This window comes from Crassostrea angulata, chromosome 10 (assembly GCF_025612915.1).
Source record: "Crassostrea angulata isolate pt1a10 chromosome 10, ASM2561291v2, whole genome shotgun sequence".
NCBI lineage: Eukaryota > Metazoa > Mollusca > Bivalvia > Ostreida > Ostreidae > Magallana > Magallana angulata.
In genome coordinates, this window is record NC_069120.1 from 33,948,006 (window position 1) to 33,966,089 (window position 18,084).

The 18,084-nt window shown below is 36.5% G+C and overlaps 1 protein-coding gene and 1 long non-coding RNA gene across 2 annotated transcripts; both read right to left on the reverse strand.

Moving 5' to 3' along the window:
- Positions 1-565: 565 nt before the first annotated feature.
- On the reverse strand, positions 566-2,520 carry LOC128164426 (uncharacterized). Its single transcript, XM_052828226.1, has 9 exons — positions 2,497-2,520; positions 2,334-2,384; positions 2,179-2,226; positions 1,991-2,044; positions 1,795-1,857; positions 1,616-1,678; positions 1,152-1,244; positions 821-955; positions 566-708 (listed from the first exon to the last, which is right to left on the reverse strand). The coding sequence occupies exons 1-9, from the start codon at positions 2,518-2,520 to the stop codon at positions 646-648; spliced, it is 594 nt and encodes a 197-aa protein (XP_052684186.1). The 3' UTR covers positions 566-645.
- A 161-nt stretch (positions 2,521-2,681) lies between these two features.
- LOC128164427 (uncharacterized) lies at positions 2,682-3,170 on the reverse strand. The gene is made up of 3 exons (XR_008240941.1): positions 3,114-3,170; positions 2,938-2,991; positions 2,682-2,751 (listed from the first exon to the last, which is right to left on the reverse strand). It is a non-coding gene; the product is annotated as an uncharacterized LOC128164427 (long non-coding RNA).
- Positions 3,171-18,084: the final 14,914 nt, after the last annotated feature.

Genomic DNA, 18,084 nt, shown 5'->3' on the forward strand with positions numbered 1-18,084 from the left:
TAAAGCGTTACCCTAATCACGTTTAAAGTTTTAAAAAACACTAACCATAGTCATGAACTTGCTTTACCCTAATCATAGTCGAAAATTTTCCATGCTTTTTCGCTATAGTAAGGAAAAATTCTGGAAAACTTTTGCAACTGTTATGTTTATACACTTCAGAGCGTGTAAAGTAGTTTAATTATTTCGTCATACGTCCCCGACAAATGCGAAAATTTAGTGTAAAATAATCGAAGCGTGCATCCCTATCGCCATCTTAGACTAGGGTAAAGTGCGTTTCTACACAGTGAATATGAAACATTGAATATTTATATTTTTTGTGAGAAAATTATTAAACATTGCTTTATGATATCAGCTGCAAGTATGTCATTTATGTATACGAACAGTCCTTGCCTCAAATACAATGACGACACCCCTTCACGGTATGAGTTATCTTTGGTGGAAGTTCAGCAACACTATATCAATCAATGCCTTCATGATTTATGATGTCAAAACGATTCCAAATAACACAAAAACATAGAAGATATGAATGAAAAGCATTTATTTCATTTGGCAATTTTCAGTCTTTAAAGAAAAAATTAAGACAGGTGTACTCCAAATGAAGTTTGTCAGTAATAATTATTGTATAAGTTTAGAAGCTGAATGAATCTATCTCAGTCCGAAAAACCGTCTGACGCGGTTCGCAAAGCTCAGCCTTTGGCTTGTTTTGACCTATAAAAAGAAAGAAAAAAAAGCTGTTGAATGCACAACCTGAACAAATATACGAGTACATGTATACTCAAAAACACAACATCCTCATATTCGTGTGTACGAAATGATGTACCGTATTGTTGGGTGTCAAGACACTCTCACGGGTGACGTCAGTGGCACACGTGAACAGTAGGGATGGACTTTGACTTCCATCGTCCAATTTGATGTTTCTTTCCTGTTCCCTGACATTTAACTCGTTTCCTGGGTGCTAATTAAGTGTGAATTTTAAAAGATAAACATGTAATAATAACAACGACATTTCGACATTGATTATGTGATATCATGAATTAAATATTCTCAGATATACATCTACCTAGCGATGAAACAACTTTATTAAAGTATTATTATCAATATTCTTAATTCAAATGCATTTATTTTTCGTTCAGTTTCTTTTTGATTATTACCTTTGATGTGCATTTGAAAGTGTCAACTCCAAACATAAATAAACCTCTGGGAAGGAAGTCTCCATCTTCGACGTGTTTCTCTAACTGACATGTCTATCAAACAAATTAAAGAATAGCGTAAAAGATATTTTATAATTGTTACGATTCCATGCATGTAAAATAATATTCCAAATACTAGTATAATAAAGCCACTTCTATCAGGAATAATCAAATAAATACAAATAATTCGTGGTCACTATGACACACCACAAATTACAGAAATTAACCCGTAACAATTATATAGTAATGATTTCATTGTACAGTACTTTCACGTCAAGAAATCAAGATGCTTTAAGATAATGCTAGCTAGAGTTGATTTTTCTGAATTCATTAAAACTACTAATTACTAAGAACTCTTGAAGATTTTTAAGGAATCAAACGTGACCTACAGTACAATAAATACAATAAACACATTCAGACCTTACCATAAGGTCCGTGTAACCCAGTCGTCTGATCTGATCATAAACTTTCTTTTCGTTCATTTTTGTCTACAATAGAAAAGGATATAGATTACATTACATTGAGACAAAAAGAAAGTAAATTTGTGAGAAAAATTATCTTAATGCAGAAGTTAAAGAATGGTTTAGTTTATTTTTCGGCTCACCAACAACTCCTCTTGAATCTCTTTCTTTGCCCGATACCTTTCTTCTTTCTCTTTCACTTTCATCTGTAAAAAAGATTGATGTATATGCTTGAATATAAAAATGTGATCGATTGCAAAAACATTACCTTGATTTTTTTAAACGATATTTTGCAAAATAGAGATTCCAAATATCAATTTTAAAAATGACAGGTCTTACCATCAGCTCTTTTTGGATCAGCATCAGATTGACGTGGTTTTCTTGGAGCATCATCTGTAAAATGGAAATAGCAGTAATTTAAAACACGTTGAAAATGATTTTTTTTTATCATACATGTATTTTGATCTCGTAATGCGATTTTCAGAACACTATGGTGTTTACATTATAATTTCTTGGATGTCCCTTACCGTGATTCTTTTGGCCACATCGGGATTTCTCCGTGCTCTGATTTTCCTCTGTAAAAAAAACGGTGCCTATGTAGTTTTGTGTACAGGTGTATACAGAGACATCAATAATTTGTATATCTGAACAAAAGCAAAAAAATAAATACATGTCGCATTACCACTAATTGGACGAAAACATCCTTTAGTAGTCTGTCCTTTCTCTCTTTAAGCTGACAAAAAATAAGGGATCACAATTTAATATACAGTAAATTTAAATGATATAAAAAACAACCCCAAAAATAATGGAGTAAATCTTAAAAGGATATCATAGGTAATAATTACCATGTTATCTCGGATAGCTTTCATTCGGTTTTCATTGGATTCCTGAAAAGAAAATTTTTACCTACATTGCCATGCAGTATGTTTAATTTATTAATAACAAAATATTTTGCATGTAAAAATTGTAGATTGTTAACGTCATTGTTGATGTAGATATAGTTGTCATCATAATGGATATATTCTACATACCTTTAACTTAAAGAAAGCATCCACGGGGCCATCCCTTTGTTCCACTACACTCCTCTCCTTGACCGCTGTCTAAAATAATCAACACGGAAATGAATTATTAACGCAACCAATAACCTATATATCTGTTCGGGAATGAATTTGTTTGGAAGTGCGTTTCATGTTCATTTTTCATTGGAATTCTTACCGAATTCATAAACACAAAAAGGAATTACAGGTTGATACACACGCACAAATTAAAACACGAATCTTACTTACCGATAACTCTCTATGAAGCTTCGTCTTTATCTTATGATGATCTAGAATTATATGCTGCATAAAGATAAAAGTAATATTAATATGGGTACAACATTTGAGCATTCTTAATAAGTAGATAATTTAACAAAGCATACCATACTAGTACATGTGTATATCAGATGTATTAGTTACCATACCATAATTTTTCTAGCCATCTTGGGGTTCTCTCGCGATAATCTCTTCTGGAAAAGAAAAAAAAAAGAAATACATGTATATAAAATAAATTATAAATTATTGTGTTGGGAGAGAGAGAGAGAGAGAGAGAGAGAGAGAGAGAGAGAGAGAGAGAGAGAGAGAGAGAGAGAGAGAGAGGGAGAAAGAGGTGATGTGCACATCTACATACTTATATCTTAAAAATATAAGCACTTTTTCAACACCTACACAGAATATTCTTTTTTTATGTAGAAAAACTTACCAGCAACTCCACGTGAATATTTCCTAATACAATTCCTCTTTTGTTCTCCATCTGTAATATATGATGTTTTGAATTTTACCTAATGTTAATCATAATTTGTTAGAAACATGTAAAATCATATATGTGGTAAAATTTCAAACTTTTCGTATATATAAAATGACTAAGTAGGCCTACATGTAAACATGATATTCTTATAATGTGCTTACAATCAAAGATAGAGATGAATTCTTCATGTTTCACCGCGACCCCATAAAAATCTTTTTATATGTTAAGGAAGTTTTGGTTACGAACTACCATACAAAGTTATACTTCATCAACTAGTTGATCCATATCTATAATCTATGGGGTGAGACAACATGATAAATAATCAATTATAATAGCCGGATTCCTATTTTAGCCGTCTCAAAATGAAGCTATAAAATAACGACAAAAAAATACCTTGGCACAATGTATTTAGCGACCTTCCTTTCTCACTGCTGCGTTGTGTATGACAACTTGTGACGTCATAGATATTGTTACGTCAAACACATTATGACGGTAGAATTGTAGCAGTCAGAACATCATTAGGGTCTTTTCCCGAATTGCTTGCTATACATTTAATATACAAATACAATATCACGCAGATGAATTGAAAAAAGAAGAAGATAATTTTGAAAGTTCTGCATCTATCACATGTATATTGAAATATCTACACATATATACGGTGCAGGGAAATAGTTACATGTAACTCAGTAAAACATGGAATGAACGACCGCATGAAGACGAGGACCTAAGAAATATTTTAAAATTATTGAGTTTATAAGTCGGACTGATGTGACAGTTTTAACTGAATTTAATATGGCGGTGTGTACCTTTCATTTTGTATTAATAGGGAGAGGTTTATCTTTGATTATTATTAGAAGAAAAATATATTATGCCAGGTGTCTGTGTGTAAGGGCTGTGCGGTCTCGGATTGGAATAGCTTCTTTCCTTTTGGTGAAATAATCACTAATGACTAATATCTACTCATTTTCATTTTCAGTTTCTGTTAATGGGTCAAAAATATCCAATGCTAAACATTGGGATGGCGCACCTACTTTAAACTGCTGTATGTAAAAATTTCTTAAATCTAGACCTGGCTTACATCTAGAACACAAATCACATGAATCCTTTTATGTGGTCCGTAAAATCTTCGCTTAATTAAGAAACTGTTTTTCAGTACCAAGCGACCTGCATTGACATGGTATAATATTTACATCCACTATAAGTATGATACGTTATATTTCTTTCGGAATTCAATTTAAATCATAGCTCTATATTTGCATCTACCGCGTATGATTCCATATACATGTACATGTATTTCTTACGGAAACTTAATTGTCAATTCATAGCTGTATATTTACATCTACCAAGTATTATTCCCTCTATTTCTTACGAAAACTAATACTAGTAATTAATTCATAGCTCTATAGAAACAGCCAGACTGAAATCTACACGCTCCGTTTATCGATTGGTCGAAATCTACAGCGGCTGAAACTGAGAAGAAATTGAACGGTCTGAAATTGACACGCCCTGTTTATCAATTGGTCTAAATCTACAGCGACCTACGAAATATCACGGACTGCACGAAATAATCATGATGATGTCAAACTCAAAGTCTCAAAGGAGACGATTTGGCTGTTTCTTTTAGCTAACGTACATGTGTACATTTACAGTAATTTAGTGAATTTTACTTACATTTCTTAATCAATTTATTAATTAGTTAAAACAAAGATGTTAATATAAACAATTAAAAATTTTATTGTTTAAATAGAACAGCTGTAGAAACTGACAGGACTGAAATTGACACGCCCCGTTTATCGATTGGTCGAAACATTTAATTCTTAAATCAATCAATTGATTTGTTAAAAGACAGATGTAAATATAAACAATAAAATGCTTTTTTAAATGATTCATGCGGGTTATAAAGGTAGCGATCATTAAAGAAAAAATGAATAACCCGCTTACACGGACTGCACGAAAAACTCATGATGTCGGACTCAAATTCCCATATAAGACGATGTTGCTATATCCAACGTAGTTATGAACATTAATGATAATTTATTCACTGTTACTTAAGTTTTACAATCAATTGTTAATTTTAAGTATAAACAATAAGATGATAGCTTTGTTGATTCATGTAGGTTATGAAGGTAGCGATCATTAGATATTGCAGGAAAAATTTTCATTTGCATTTATTTACCTTTTTTTTCATTACCTCCTAACGTGGGTTATGTATATTTTCTGCAATGTCACTACCTTATAAAGTCAATCTGATAAAAATCAGCCGTTCTGATACGCTACCGCTCTCATATATTTAAATAGATATACATGTAATATAAAAATGATACGTATATAATTATAAATATATTATAAACTTGTGTATAAATGTTGAAAAATCAAAAATTGTAGTTTTTAGAAATAAGGGCAAAATCAAGTGTAATGAAAAATGGTGTATTGGTAATGACGCATTAGAAATCGTGGAACAATTTACTTATTTGGGAATAATATTCCAGTACAATACTAAATTTACAAAAGCTGAAAAGCAATTATCTGACCAGGGTAGAAAGGCAATGTTTGCGTTTAGGAAAAATATTAGAGGCATGATACTTAATCATGAAACATTATTATCGCTTTTTGATTGTTATGTTGGTGGCATTATTAATTATGCTTCAGAAATTTGGGGCTCTCATAAAGGTAACTGTGACAGCTCTGCTGCGAGTTAGATCAGTACATTGACCTGATTAAAATATCTATTTACCGTATTGATTTAAATAGAATCTGGATTATTAATCTTTGTTTACATATTACGATGATTGTCGGTAATACAACGCATAATATCCGTTATAAAGCCCATATATAAATATGAGCACACGGCATTGTCATTACATGCGATCGGGATCGTATTCCATACGTATTCCGCCATGTTGGTTTATATTTAGAATGCACATGTGACTGCATCGGTTGATCGATTACAGCAGCAATACGTATTATTTATAGACATCACCTACCTACGTATATTATTAGCGTTCTTTAATAACATCTTACCTATTTTTCTAGCACTGGCACCTGATATATTTCCTTTTTAAACGTATTTCTTTACTTCCCTATATAATCATGTTGGGGCTGCAGCATTTCCGGTTTGTGAATGTTACCAATCGTGACGTCAGTAATATACAACGTCATCAGTATACATTGGTAACTTGGTATTTCCGGTAGAAAACCTTTATATATGCACCCTTTTTTGGGACTGGGGTACCAGAGCATCAGCATCGCTCGCACTAATCAGACCACCTTCATAAACGGTGAGATTCATAGTACGATTAGCAAATTATAGCACGTACAGGGACCTACCATATACTCTGTTCAGGAATTATTTCATTACTAGGATTTTAAGATAATATTTGGGTGCCAGTCTGCTATATATATTTATCACCCCCCCTTTTCCCCATTGTATTTTATACATTTAGGGTGGATAATTTGTGCTACTGTTTACGAGGCAGTATATCTCCCCTGTTTATGTTGTCTTAAATTATAGTATTGTTATTGATTAAAATCTATTTGAAATGTTACCAAGTCTTATGTTTCTCTCTCTCGGATTGTCACACATTATTATATTTGGAAATATGAATTGACGGCGGTGTTGAAATACCGGTCTTTATTAAAAACTAAATACAGTCCAAGACTGTGTTACCCGATATACCTCGGGCACGTTACAGAATTTGGTGGCAGCGGTGGGATATATTTGTCTATAATTTCGATGATGTCGAGTAGACCAAGCAGTTCAGCTTCTGACTCGCTAACTGGGCGAGATATGTGTGACGATACGGAGAGAGAAATGGTTACTTTGGGTCCCGCAAATACTAATACTTGTAAATCAGATTTACTTGAACAAGAGACTCTAGGTTCCCCCAGTGGTGAAGTTATTTTAAACTTTAGAGGCCCCCGCCACTGTGATGAAACTCCCGGTTTAGATTGCGGAGATGTGGGTGAATCAAACCCTAGAGAAATCTTAAACATAGTTAAGGACCAAATAAATCACGTACTTAAAGACCAATTGGGACAAATGATGGAAGAACAGTTTTCTAAATTAATGCGGGATCAGTTCTGCAATACGCTGCAGAATCAAATGGCTGCAGCCAGTAGAAATTACTGTAATATGGAAAGCAGCAACGTAGCTTCTCAAGGCGAGAATGTGCGTTTGTCTGGCTCATATATGAGGGAACATAGCATTCCCAGTTCATGTAACGAGGGTGTCAGTAGGGTATATTCCTCAGAAAGGAATTGGCATACTGGCGGCTCGTCGAGTGTTTCAAACAAGAACACTCAGGTAGATACATGTAGTCTAAACAGAGAGACGGGTGACAGAGGTTTCTACTCATATGAAGACCGTCTTGTCGGCGACTCTCAAGGTTATCCCTGTACGAATTACAGGATGAATAGTCCTACAGTAACAGACTCCGAGAATAAATATACGCATAGAACTCGTGTTCATTTTGAAGATCAAGGTCCCTTAGAGTTCAATGAACCAGGTGGTATGTTTAATGAATTTTCAAGAAACCCACACCAATCCCCGCAGTCTAATTCATTAGAAGGAAGAAACAAAAAGCCCGCGAATTACGACGGCAAAACTTCATGGTCTGACTATTTGATTCAGTTTGAGATGATAGCTGAGTTAAACAAATGGAATAACACAATGAAAGCTTACGAGCTTGCTACTAGCTTGCGTGGAGATGCTCAAACTGTTTTGAGTGATATCAGTCCCGAAATGCGGCGGGACTACACACAGCTTGTAAATGTTCTTAGCTCCCGGTTCGAGCCCCGGAACCAGAGCGAGTTATACCGCGCAAAGATGAAAAATAAAATGAGAAAACGTAATGAAAAATTAGAGGATTTAGCCCAAGATATTAAGTCCTTAGCTAGGTATGCTTACCCCAATGTTACTTCAGAAACTAGAGAACAATTAGCTAAGGATTGTTTTATAGATTCCCTAGGTGATGCCGAACTTGAATGGGCCGTATATCAAGGCAAACCCATTTCACTTCAACAAGCTGTTACTTTAGCGCTCGAATGCGAGGCATTTCAGAACGGACGCAAACAGCGGTCCAATTTAAAAGTTAACAGAGCTATGAACGTTGTTCAAAACACTGAAAATTTCGGACTTCAATCCCAGAAGTCAGTAGTAGACCCTTTATGTCGGGAGATACAGTCTTCCCAAAATAGTAGGCGCACGTATAATAATAGTGATAGGCAGCCTAAGAAGAAAGGCGCTTGTCATTACTGTGGTTTAAACGGACACTGGAAGTCGGAGTGTAGAAAGAGACAGAGAGATCAGAATGCCCTAGCCCAAAAACAGACAAACCAATCCAGAAACGACAATCATAATTTAAACGCCCAGTAGCTGACACTACGGGTCAAGTGCCAGCTAGGATTACCCCTCAAATTAAACCCCAAATGACCCCAAACGTTCCCCATTGCCCCCCTTGTAAGAAATCAGATGCATTGTTTATCAAAGCCACGATTTTAGGAGTGGAATTAGAATGCCTTGTAGACACAGGTTCTACATCTACGATTATGCATTCTGGGAAATATTTTGACATACCAGATGCTTTACGTCCTAAGCTTGAACCTTCTTCTAGTACCCTACGTATGGCTGATGGCAGCCTTGTTAAACCATTGGGATGTGCAATCTTTCCCCTTATTATTGAAGAGCATGAATATGAGCAACCCATTATTGTTGCTAGTATTGATGAACCATTAGTGCTTGGATTTGATTTTCTGGCTCAGTACAAGTGTACAATAGATGCAGCCAGTAACAGTTTACATATTGGTCAAATACCTGTGACCAGGAATCAAAGGTCAATAAGTATGTCCTCTTGTAGAATCAGAGTAAGTGAGGACACAGTACTACCCCCTTCTAGTGAAACAGTAATTAAGGGACGGGTGGAAGGAAACAGTTATTTAACAGAGGGAATACTTGAGCCCTATAGCGAAAAGCTGACTCAGAGCGGTGTTGTTGTAGCTCGAGCACTTGTAAACCTTACAGATGGTTTTGTACCTATGCGAATTGGAAATTTTACAAGTGAAACCATTACTGTTTTCAAAGATACTGTCGCTGCAGTGTGCGATGAAGCTTTACAAATTGAGACGGATAACCCCATAGAGTTGCAAAAAGTTTATCAAATAAACCCCGTTGAGTCACAAGCAATTCCTGAGCATTTAGCCATCTTGTATGAAACCTCCTGCAACTTGTTGAATGAAGAACAAAAATTATCTTTCAAGAATTTGCTACTGAAGCATCAGAATATATTTGCAAAATCTAAAGGTGACCTAGGCGTCACAGATATTATTAAGCATCAAATCAACACTAGCGATGCAGTTCCTATAAAACAAGCAGCTCGCAGGCTCCCAATTACAAAACGTCAAGTTGTTAAGGACGAAGTAGACAAAATGATTAAGAGTGGTGTTATTGAGCCATCTACCAGTCCTTGGGCATCCCCTGTAGTACTCTGTACCAAGAAAGACGGTTCTGTAAGATTTTGTATAGACTATCGACGTCTCAATTCAGTTACTCATAAGGACTCTTACCCCTTGCCCCGTATTGATGATTCTCTTGACGCCCTTCGAGGTTCTAAGTGGTTTTCTACACTTGATCTACAAAGTGGATTTTGGCAGGTTCAAATGAATAACAGTGATGCTGAGAAAACTGCTTTTGTTACAAATGGTGGCCTTTATCAGTTCCGTGTAATGCCTTTTGGACTTTGTAACGCCCCTGCGACCTTTCAACGACTAATGGAATGTGTCCTAAGTGGCCTGAATTTTGAAATTTGTTTGTTGTACATAGACGATATTATTGTCTATTCAGATAGTTTTGAACAACACTTGGAGCGATTATCGACTGTTTTAGAGAAGCTGCATGGAGCAAACCTCAAAGTGTCCCCTAAGAAATGCAAAATGTTTCAACAACAAGTATCCTTCCTTGGCCATATCGTCAGTGCTGATGGCATAGCAACTGACCCTGACAAAACACAAGCCATTAAGGCCTGGCCAAAACCAGAGACTGTTACAGAAGTACGTAGTTTTCTCGGCACCTGTGCATATTACAGGCGATTTATTAAATCATTCAGTGACATAGCAAAACCTCTTTACAAACTGACAGAAAAAGATTCCCAGTTTAACTGGTCAAACAGTTGTCAAGTCTCTTTCAATACTTTGAAAGATTGCCTCACTAATGCCCCCATATTGGGATACCCTGATTTGACCCAAGAGTTTATCTTAGATACTGATGCCAGTGCATTTTGTATCGGTGCTGTCCTCTCACAGGTTAAAGATAACAAAGAGCAGGTCGTTGCATATTTCAGTAAGTCACTGTCAAAGCCCGAGCGCAACTACTGCGTGACTCGTCGAGAACTTCTGGCGGTTGTCGAGGGAATTAAACATTTTCACCATTACTTGTATGGCCAACACTTTTCTGTCAGAACTGATCATGGTGCTCTAAACTGGTTGATGCAGTTCAAAAATCCTGAGGGACAAATGGCCCGCTGGCTTGAAGTACTTTCTGTATACGATTTTTCTATTTCCCATCGCCCTGGTAAGTCCCACGGAAATGCTGATGGTCTTTCTCGGCGACCTTGTGGCGAGTGTCAATACTGTAAAAGAAAAGAAAATCGTGAAGTTGAGGAAGAAGAAAAAGAGTGTACTCATGATATTTGTGTTGTAAGAAGTCAAAAGCAAATTGCTCCGTCTGTGACTCAAGTTATTGATCAATATAACGAAATTAGTGATCAATTACCAGAAAATAATGATCATTCTATAGCTGAGCAATGGCAAGCTACTAGGAAAATTGAGTTAAAGGCCGCTCAAACTAGTGACCCCATTATTTCAATAGTATATAAGTGGAAAGAGTCATCCACTCGCCCCTCATGGCAAGAGATTTCCCATTTAGGTGTAGAACTTAAAATCTTTTGGTCACAATGGGATCGACTAATTACAGATGACGGTGTTTTGTACAGACAGTGGACAGACAAAAGTCATGATAAGCAGGTGCTACAGGTTGTCCTACCTACTTCTTTACGTATAGAGGTTCTCACCATGCTTCACTGTGACCCATCTGCTGGTCATTTTGGCATTTTAAGGACATTACATCGGGTTCGCTTGAGGTTTTATTGGCCCTATGTCAAGAGAGATGTTATACAATGGTGCCATGAATGCCCAACTTGTCAGATACATAATCCAGTTACTAAACAACCAAAAGCTTGCTTGAAACAATACCATGTTGGAGCCCCATTGGAGAGAGTTGCCCTGGATATTTTTGGTCCCTTGCCCCGAACAAAGTCAGGAAAAACATATATTTTGGTCATAAGTGATTACTTTACTCGCTGGACAGAGAGTTACCCATTAGCAAATATAGAAGCTTCTACCGTAGCTCATACCTTTGTATGCCAGTTCATCTGTAAATTTGGTGTTCCACGTCAGGTCCATACTGACCAAGGCACCCAGTTTGAATCCGACCTGTTTAAGGAGATATGTAGAATATTAGATATAGATAAAACTAGGACGACTCCTTACCACCCCCAGAGTGATGGTCTTGTAGAGCGATTCAATCGAACTTTAAAGTGTATGTTAAATAAATACGTAGGCAAGCACCCTAAAGATTGGGATACTTATTTGCCCCTGCTCATGCTAGCCTACAGATCATCTGTACACGATAGTACTGGTGAGACACCAAGTTTGCTGATGTTGGGTAGAGAGGTGGAACTCCCCATAGATATGTTATTTGGACGGAACGATAGCCCAAAACTCTCTAGTGACTCTTACAATGAGTATGTCAAAAACTTACAAGCTACATTATACGATGTTCACGAGCTTGCAAGAGCCCAAATGCTAAAAGCTGGAGCCAGGCAGAAGAAGAAATATGACCATAATGCAAAACAAAACCAATACAAAATAGGAGATTTAGTTTTGCTTAACGCCAAACGTATTAGCAAATTGAACCCCAAGTTTTGTAGAAATTGGGAGGGTCCATATACCATTACTAAGAAAATTTCAGATCTTACTTATGAAATTCAGCGAGGTTCCTCTGGGGTCCTGAAAATTGTCCACCATAACCTTTTAAGGCCTTACTTTGGAAAGACTGGCACTCATTAAGCTATAATATGAGTAAAAACAGAATGATTCAGTATACTTCTACATAAAGTATATAGTATTTGTCTGAAGGAAAAAAAAAAAAGTGTATTTGAAATCTTTGTCCTTACCTGTATTTATTTTAATTACTCAGATGATACTGGACTGCAGAGCCTGCACTCGGTCTTTCCAAACAAGGAGGCAACTCTACAGGCATTTCGCAGAAGTGCATGGCGATTACCTAGAATGTAACTTCTGCAGATTCACATTACCAGGTACCAGGAAATATCTAATGGTCCGCCATCTCAACAACAAGCACCCAGATAAACCTGTATTGTATTCTGTGAAGCGGAGAGAGGCTTTCCACAATGACGCTTCAGCATCCTCTGGTTATGTGCCGAGGCCATTCCACAGGTCTCCACGACGCCAGTCCCCTCGGAGATCGTCCTCCAAGAGATCCCCATCTAGAACTGCGTCAGCCACTTCGTCTCATCCTCGACGAAAGTATCCAGAGGATTCTCCAGCCACCTCAACCGTCCCTCCACCTATCACACCACTGAGGTCTCCCTCGATCTCCATTTCCTTGGGAAGCCCCATGGAGGTGGATCTATATGGACTGGATGGGCCAGCGGAGACTCCACCTCGGAGGGTTTTGCTGAACAAAAGGCCTTCGGTAGCATCCAGACCAGCTAGAGCTCCATCACCCCTCCAACCTTCAAGAGCCGTTTCATTGCTGACCAGGCCCGTTCCGGCTTTGGCTTCCACTGCCCCAGATCCTGAACCCGCCTTTTCAGAGCCGGTTTGGTCTGCATGCCCCGAGTCCCTGTTGTCCACGTCATCCATTCCCATGTCAGCACCTGAGCTACCATCTTCTTCCACTGTACCAGCTGTTTCTTCTGCTGAATCTTCGTTGGAACCCACTTTGCCTCCATTTGCACCTCCAGTTGTGTCTTTGGCCAATGAGACGACGTCCGGAACTCCTTTTTCGGCATCAACGGAATCGTTGCTCCAGGAACTGTTTCCTGATCTGTATCCCTCTTCCTCATCTCCTGAGAAGAGCTCCCTGGATGTCAATACTGTCAGTACCGTCGACCTAACAACAGCTAGTTGTCAACCAATCAACACCCCGAGTTATGTTCTTCATCGATGTGAGAGGTCGGATCCAGCCCTGGCATCGTCTCATCTGGCCAATGACCCCAGGCTTTTCTTTGCTGGAGCTCCCAGTGCCCAGGAAGATGATTTTGTGGCCCGAATAATGCAGAAAGCCAATCGTGAGGCAAAGAGTTTAGGTAATTCTCACCGTAAGGTATCTTTGATCCCTCGAGGATTCAGCAGTGTCACTCGTGTGGAAGAACTGTCGTTTCCAGATGGTCGTGTCTACAAAATGAAATCAACGCTGGTTAGAGACACTGAATATTCCATCATGGATTCGAAATGTACTCAAACAGACAATGTCCCCGCCTGTGTTATCCCTACCCCTGTTTCCAGATGTGACGCTTTCACACAAGTTTCCACTGTCCAGACCTTCACCCTGGGAGATTAGCTGATCCATCTTTGTGTGTGTTCCTCCTTTGTCCCATCCCTGTATCTGATTGGAACTCTAGTATTTATAAGTGAGAACATTTAATCTCTGAGGTGCTATATACATGTATAGTACTCATATATAGTACTGTCATATAGTATCGAATTTGTTTTATTATATCATTACAATTATTTTATGTATATTGTTTATGTATGCCATAAGATATCTATTATTATCCATGGTGTATGTACATAAAGTACATTGCCATGTTTCAGATGTGAGTACTTATACCTGTACATGCATGTATAATGATATCTCATGTATTAATTATCATTTCTCATTGTTGTTGTTACAATATTTATTGATGATATTTCCTTGAAAACATGTGGTAAGTTTGTTTGCTATTTATTGTTCACTGTATGTTTAATAGTTTACTTACCGTTCGAGGACGAACGCTTTTTCAACGTCGGGGGTGATGTGACAGCTCTGCTGCGAGTTAGATCAGTACATTGACCTGATTAAAATATCTATTTACCGTATTGATTTAAATAGAATCTGGATTATTAATCTTTGTTTACATATTACGATGATTGTCGGTAATACAACGCATAATATCCGTTATAAAGCCCATATAATATGTTTTACGGTGCGACCGTTGGGGCGAGCACAGCATGTGATCAAACAATGAATTATAATAAATTAATAAAATAAAATTAACAACGTGAAATATGAATGCCAAAAAATAAAACATACCTATTTTTCAGTAAATTTTCAATATTCATAGTTTATAAGATTTGTTATAATTTATTTATTTATATGTAGAACAATAGTTTAATCTCAGATACAATGTTGTTAAATAATAAAGATTTTAATATATAAATATTCATTGCACTGCATCTCCTCTTTTAAAGTGATTGTGATTATGATTGATTGATTGATTTCCCCCTTTTTTTTTGCAGTAGACATTTTTTCTTAAACTTACATATAAAACTTGACTCATCATAGAGCTACCCCCATGTTAAAATTTTTTTCATTTTTGTCAATTTATACATAGAAAATCGACTTACCATGGATTTGCCCCTCCACTTAAAAAAAAAAATTAATGTTTAATTTTATTTTTAATTTACGCTTAAAAATATTTGCTTACAATGTTAAAAGAACATGATGTTGTCCCCCCCCCCCCCCCCCCCCCCCCGCATGTAATAAATGGAAGTGAAAATAAAGAAACCATTGAACTGCTAAAGAGCTGAAGGATTAGAATTTTCATGATTTATTTTTCTTTTTGCTTGCAAAGATTTTTTGGGTGAGGCTGCCATCCACCCACCCACCCCCTTTAAAAAAAGGCGCTGCTACGTATAACGTTACGTTTCAGGAAATTACCGTAATTATAGTGAATAAAATATTTGTGAGCATTCATCCAAATTAGTGCAATTTACAACTGTTTCCTGTATCTGAAGAAATGTCCTTATTCGTCAGCTGTTCTTTATCTTAGCCTTTGCAAGATTTTAAGAGGATTTTGGTCATTTCAGCAGATTTACAATAACTTCAATTAGAGTAATTTCCCCTTACAAGTGCTTATTGTGACGTCAAAGCTGACGTTGGTTAAGTGTCGTCTTACTCTTTAAAACTCCCCTGAGAAATAAAAGTATGCGAAGTATACTGTTTTATTTAATTAAAAAGCATGATGTTCTTAAAATTACACATCTTATAAGCTTTTCAAAGGTTTTACTTTGATTCTCGGGAGAACGTGATGTTGGAACGTGAGGTTGGAAACCATTGGTACTATGAATTGTGGGTCAAAATTTACTGACTCCGAAAAAATATATCGGATCAATGTAAACGTTTGTGACGTCACACGATTATTTTTGATTGAAAGTGTACTGAGGTGAACTTTAGAGGTAACATTGACTGTATGTCGCTTACATCGTTATTGTTTTTACTGTCTAAATTTGTCTTGCTGATTCTCGTGAGAGTGTGAAGTGATAAAAATTGCCATGATTACAGGGAACTACTGGGACAATTAAAACGATGCATTACTGGTCCGATTTACTGACGCCAAAAAAATCCGTTGAATGAATGTGCAACTAGTCCGAATTTTCTATTCACACACGCCTTGCCGGTAGAGCTCGCTTCGCGCCGGCGCTGCGCGCCGGCGAGCTGCGCTCGCTATAAATATGAGCACACGGCATTGTCATTACATGCGATCGGGATCGTATTCCATACGTATTCCGCCATGTTGGTTTATATTTAGAATGCACATGTGACTGCATCGGTTGATCGATTACAGCAGCAATACGTATTATTTATAGACATCACCTACCTACGTATATTATTAGCGTTCTTTAATAACATCTTACCTATTTTTCTAGCACTGGCACCTGATATATTTCCTTTTTAAACGTATTTCTTTACTTCCCTATATAATCATGTTGGGGCTGCAGCATTTCCGGTTTGTGAATGTTACCAATCGTGACGTCAGTAATATACAACGTCATCAGTATACATTGGTAACTTGGTATTTCCGGTAGAAAACCTTTATATATGCACCCTTTTTTGGGACTGGGGTACCAGAGCATCAGCATCGCTCGCACTAATCAGACCACCTTCATAAACGGTGAGATTCATAGTACGATTAGCAAATTATAGCACGTACAGGGACCTACCATATACTCTGTTCAGGAATTATTTCATTACTAGGATTTTAAGATAATATTTGGGTGCCAGTCTGCTATATATATTTATCACCCCCCCTTTTCCCCATTGTATTTTATACATTTAGGGTGGATAATTTGTGCTACTGTTTACGAGGCAGTATATCTCCCCTGTTTATGTTGTCTTAAATTATAGTATTGTTATTGATTAAAATCTATTTGAAATGTTACCAAGTCTTATGTTTCTCTCTCTCGGATTGTCACACATTATTATATTTGGAAATATGAATTGACGGCGGTGTTGAAATACCGGTCTTTATTAAAAACTAAATACAGTCCAAGACTGTGTTACCCGATATACCTCGGGCACGTTACAGTAACAATGTTGAAAAACTGCACCTTGATTTTTGTAAGCAAACCCTGGGTGTGAAAAGGTCTTCATTTAATGCTGCTGTGTATGCAGAGTTAGGTAGAATACCTCTTATTACAAAAAGGTTTTGTTCAATTTTAAAATTTTGGAACGATGTGTTATGTAGTAATAATTGTATTATACAAAAGTGTTACGAAGAAATGTACATTAACTGCGAATTACATGGACATAAAAATTGGGCTTCTGATGTAAAGAAAATTTTAAATGAAATTGGGTTCAATGAAGTTTGGAATAAACAAACAATTGATTCACTAACTCTAAAAGTCATAAATCAACGAATCGTAGACTTGGCTAAACAAGATATTTTTGGTAAAATAGAAAATTCGCAGAAATGTCATTTTTATAAATATTTAGTGGATGGATTTTATCTTCAATATTACCTGAGAAAGTCAGTCCCTGTAAAATTTCAACAGTGTATATCAAAATTAAGATTGTCCTCTCATCGTTTAGCTATCGAAACTGGAAGGTACAATAATACACAAAGAGCCCAAAGGAACTGCTTTTCATGTAAAAATTATGTTGAAGATGAATTCCATTTTATTTTAGTGTGTCCAGTATATATTAAATACCGTCAAAAATACATTAAAGAGTATTTTTATGAGAAACCATCGATGTTCAAGCTGTTGCAATTGTTTAATAACGAAAATTTTAAAGATATGTGTAACCTCGGCAAATACATTTATTATAGTATGAAATTAAGAAACGATATATGTAATTAAGTGTAGATGTTGTTCTTTTTTTATCTTTTTCGCCTTTACTTATGTCAATTGTTCATATTTATGTATGTACAATGTAATAGGGGCTCCTGTAAAATACCCACTTCTGTACTTTAATATGTTTAATTTGTAAAATCTGATGAGCTGCAAAAGAATGAAATGAAAAAATGATATAATTATATAAACAACAACAATTATTTTTTACATATACTAGTATTCTTTTAATTGTCACA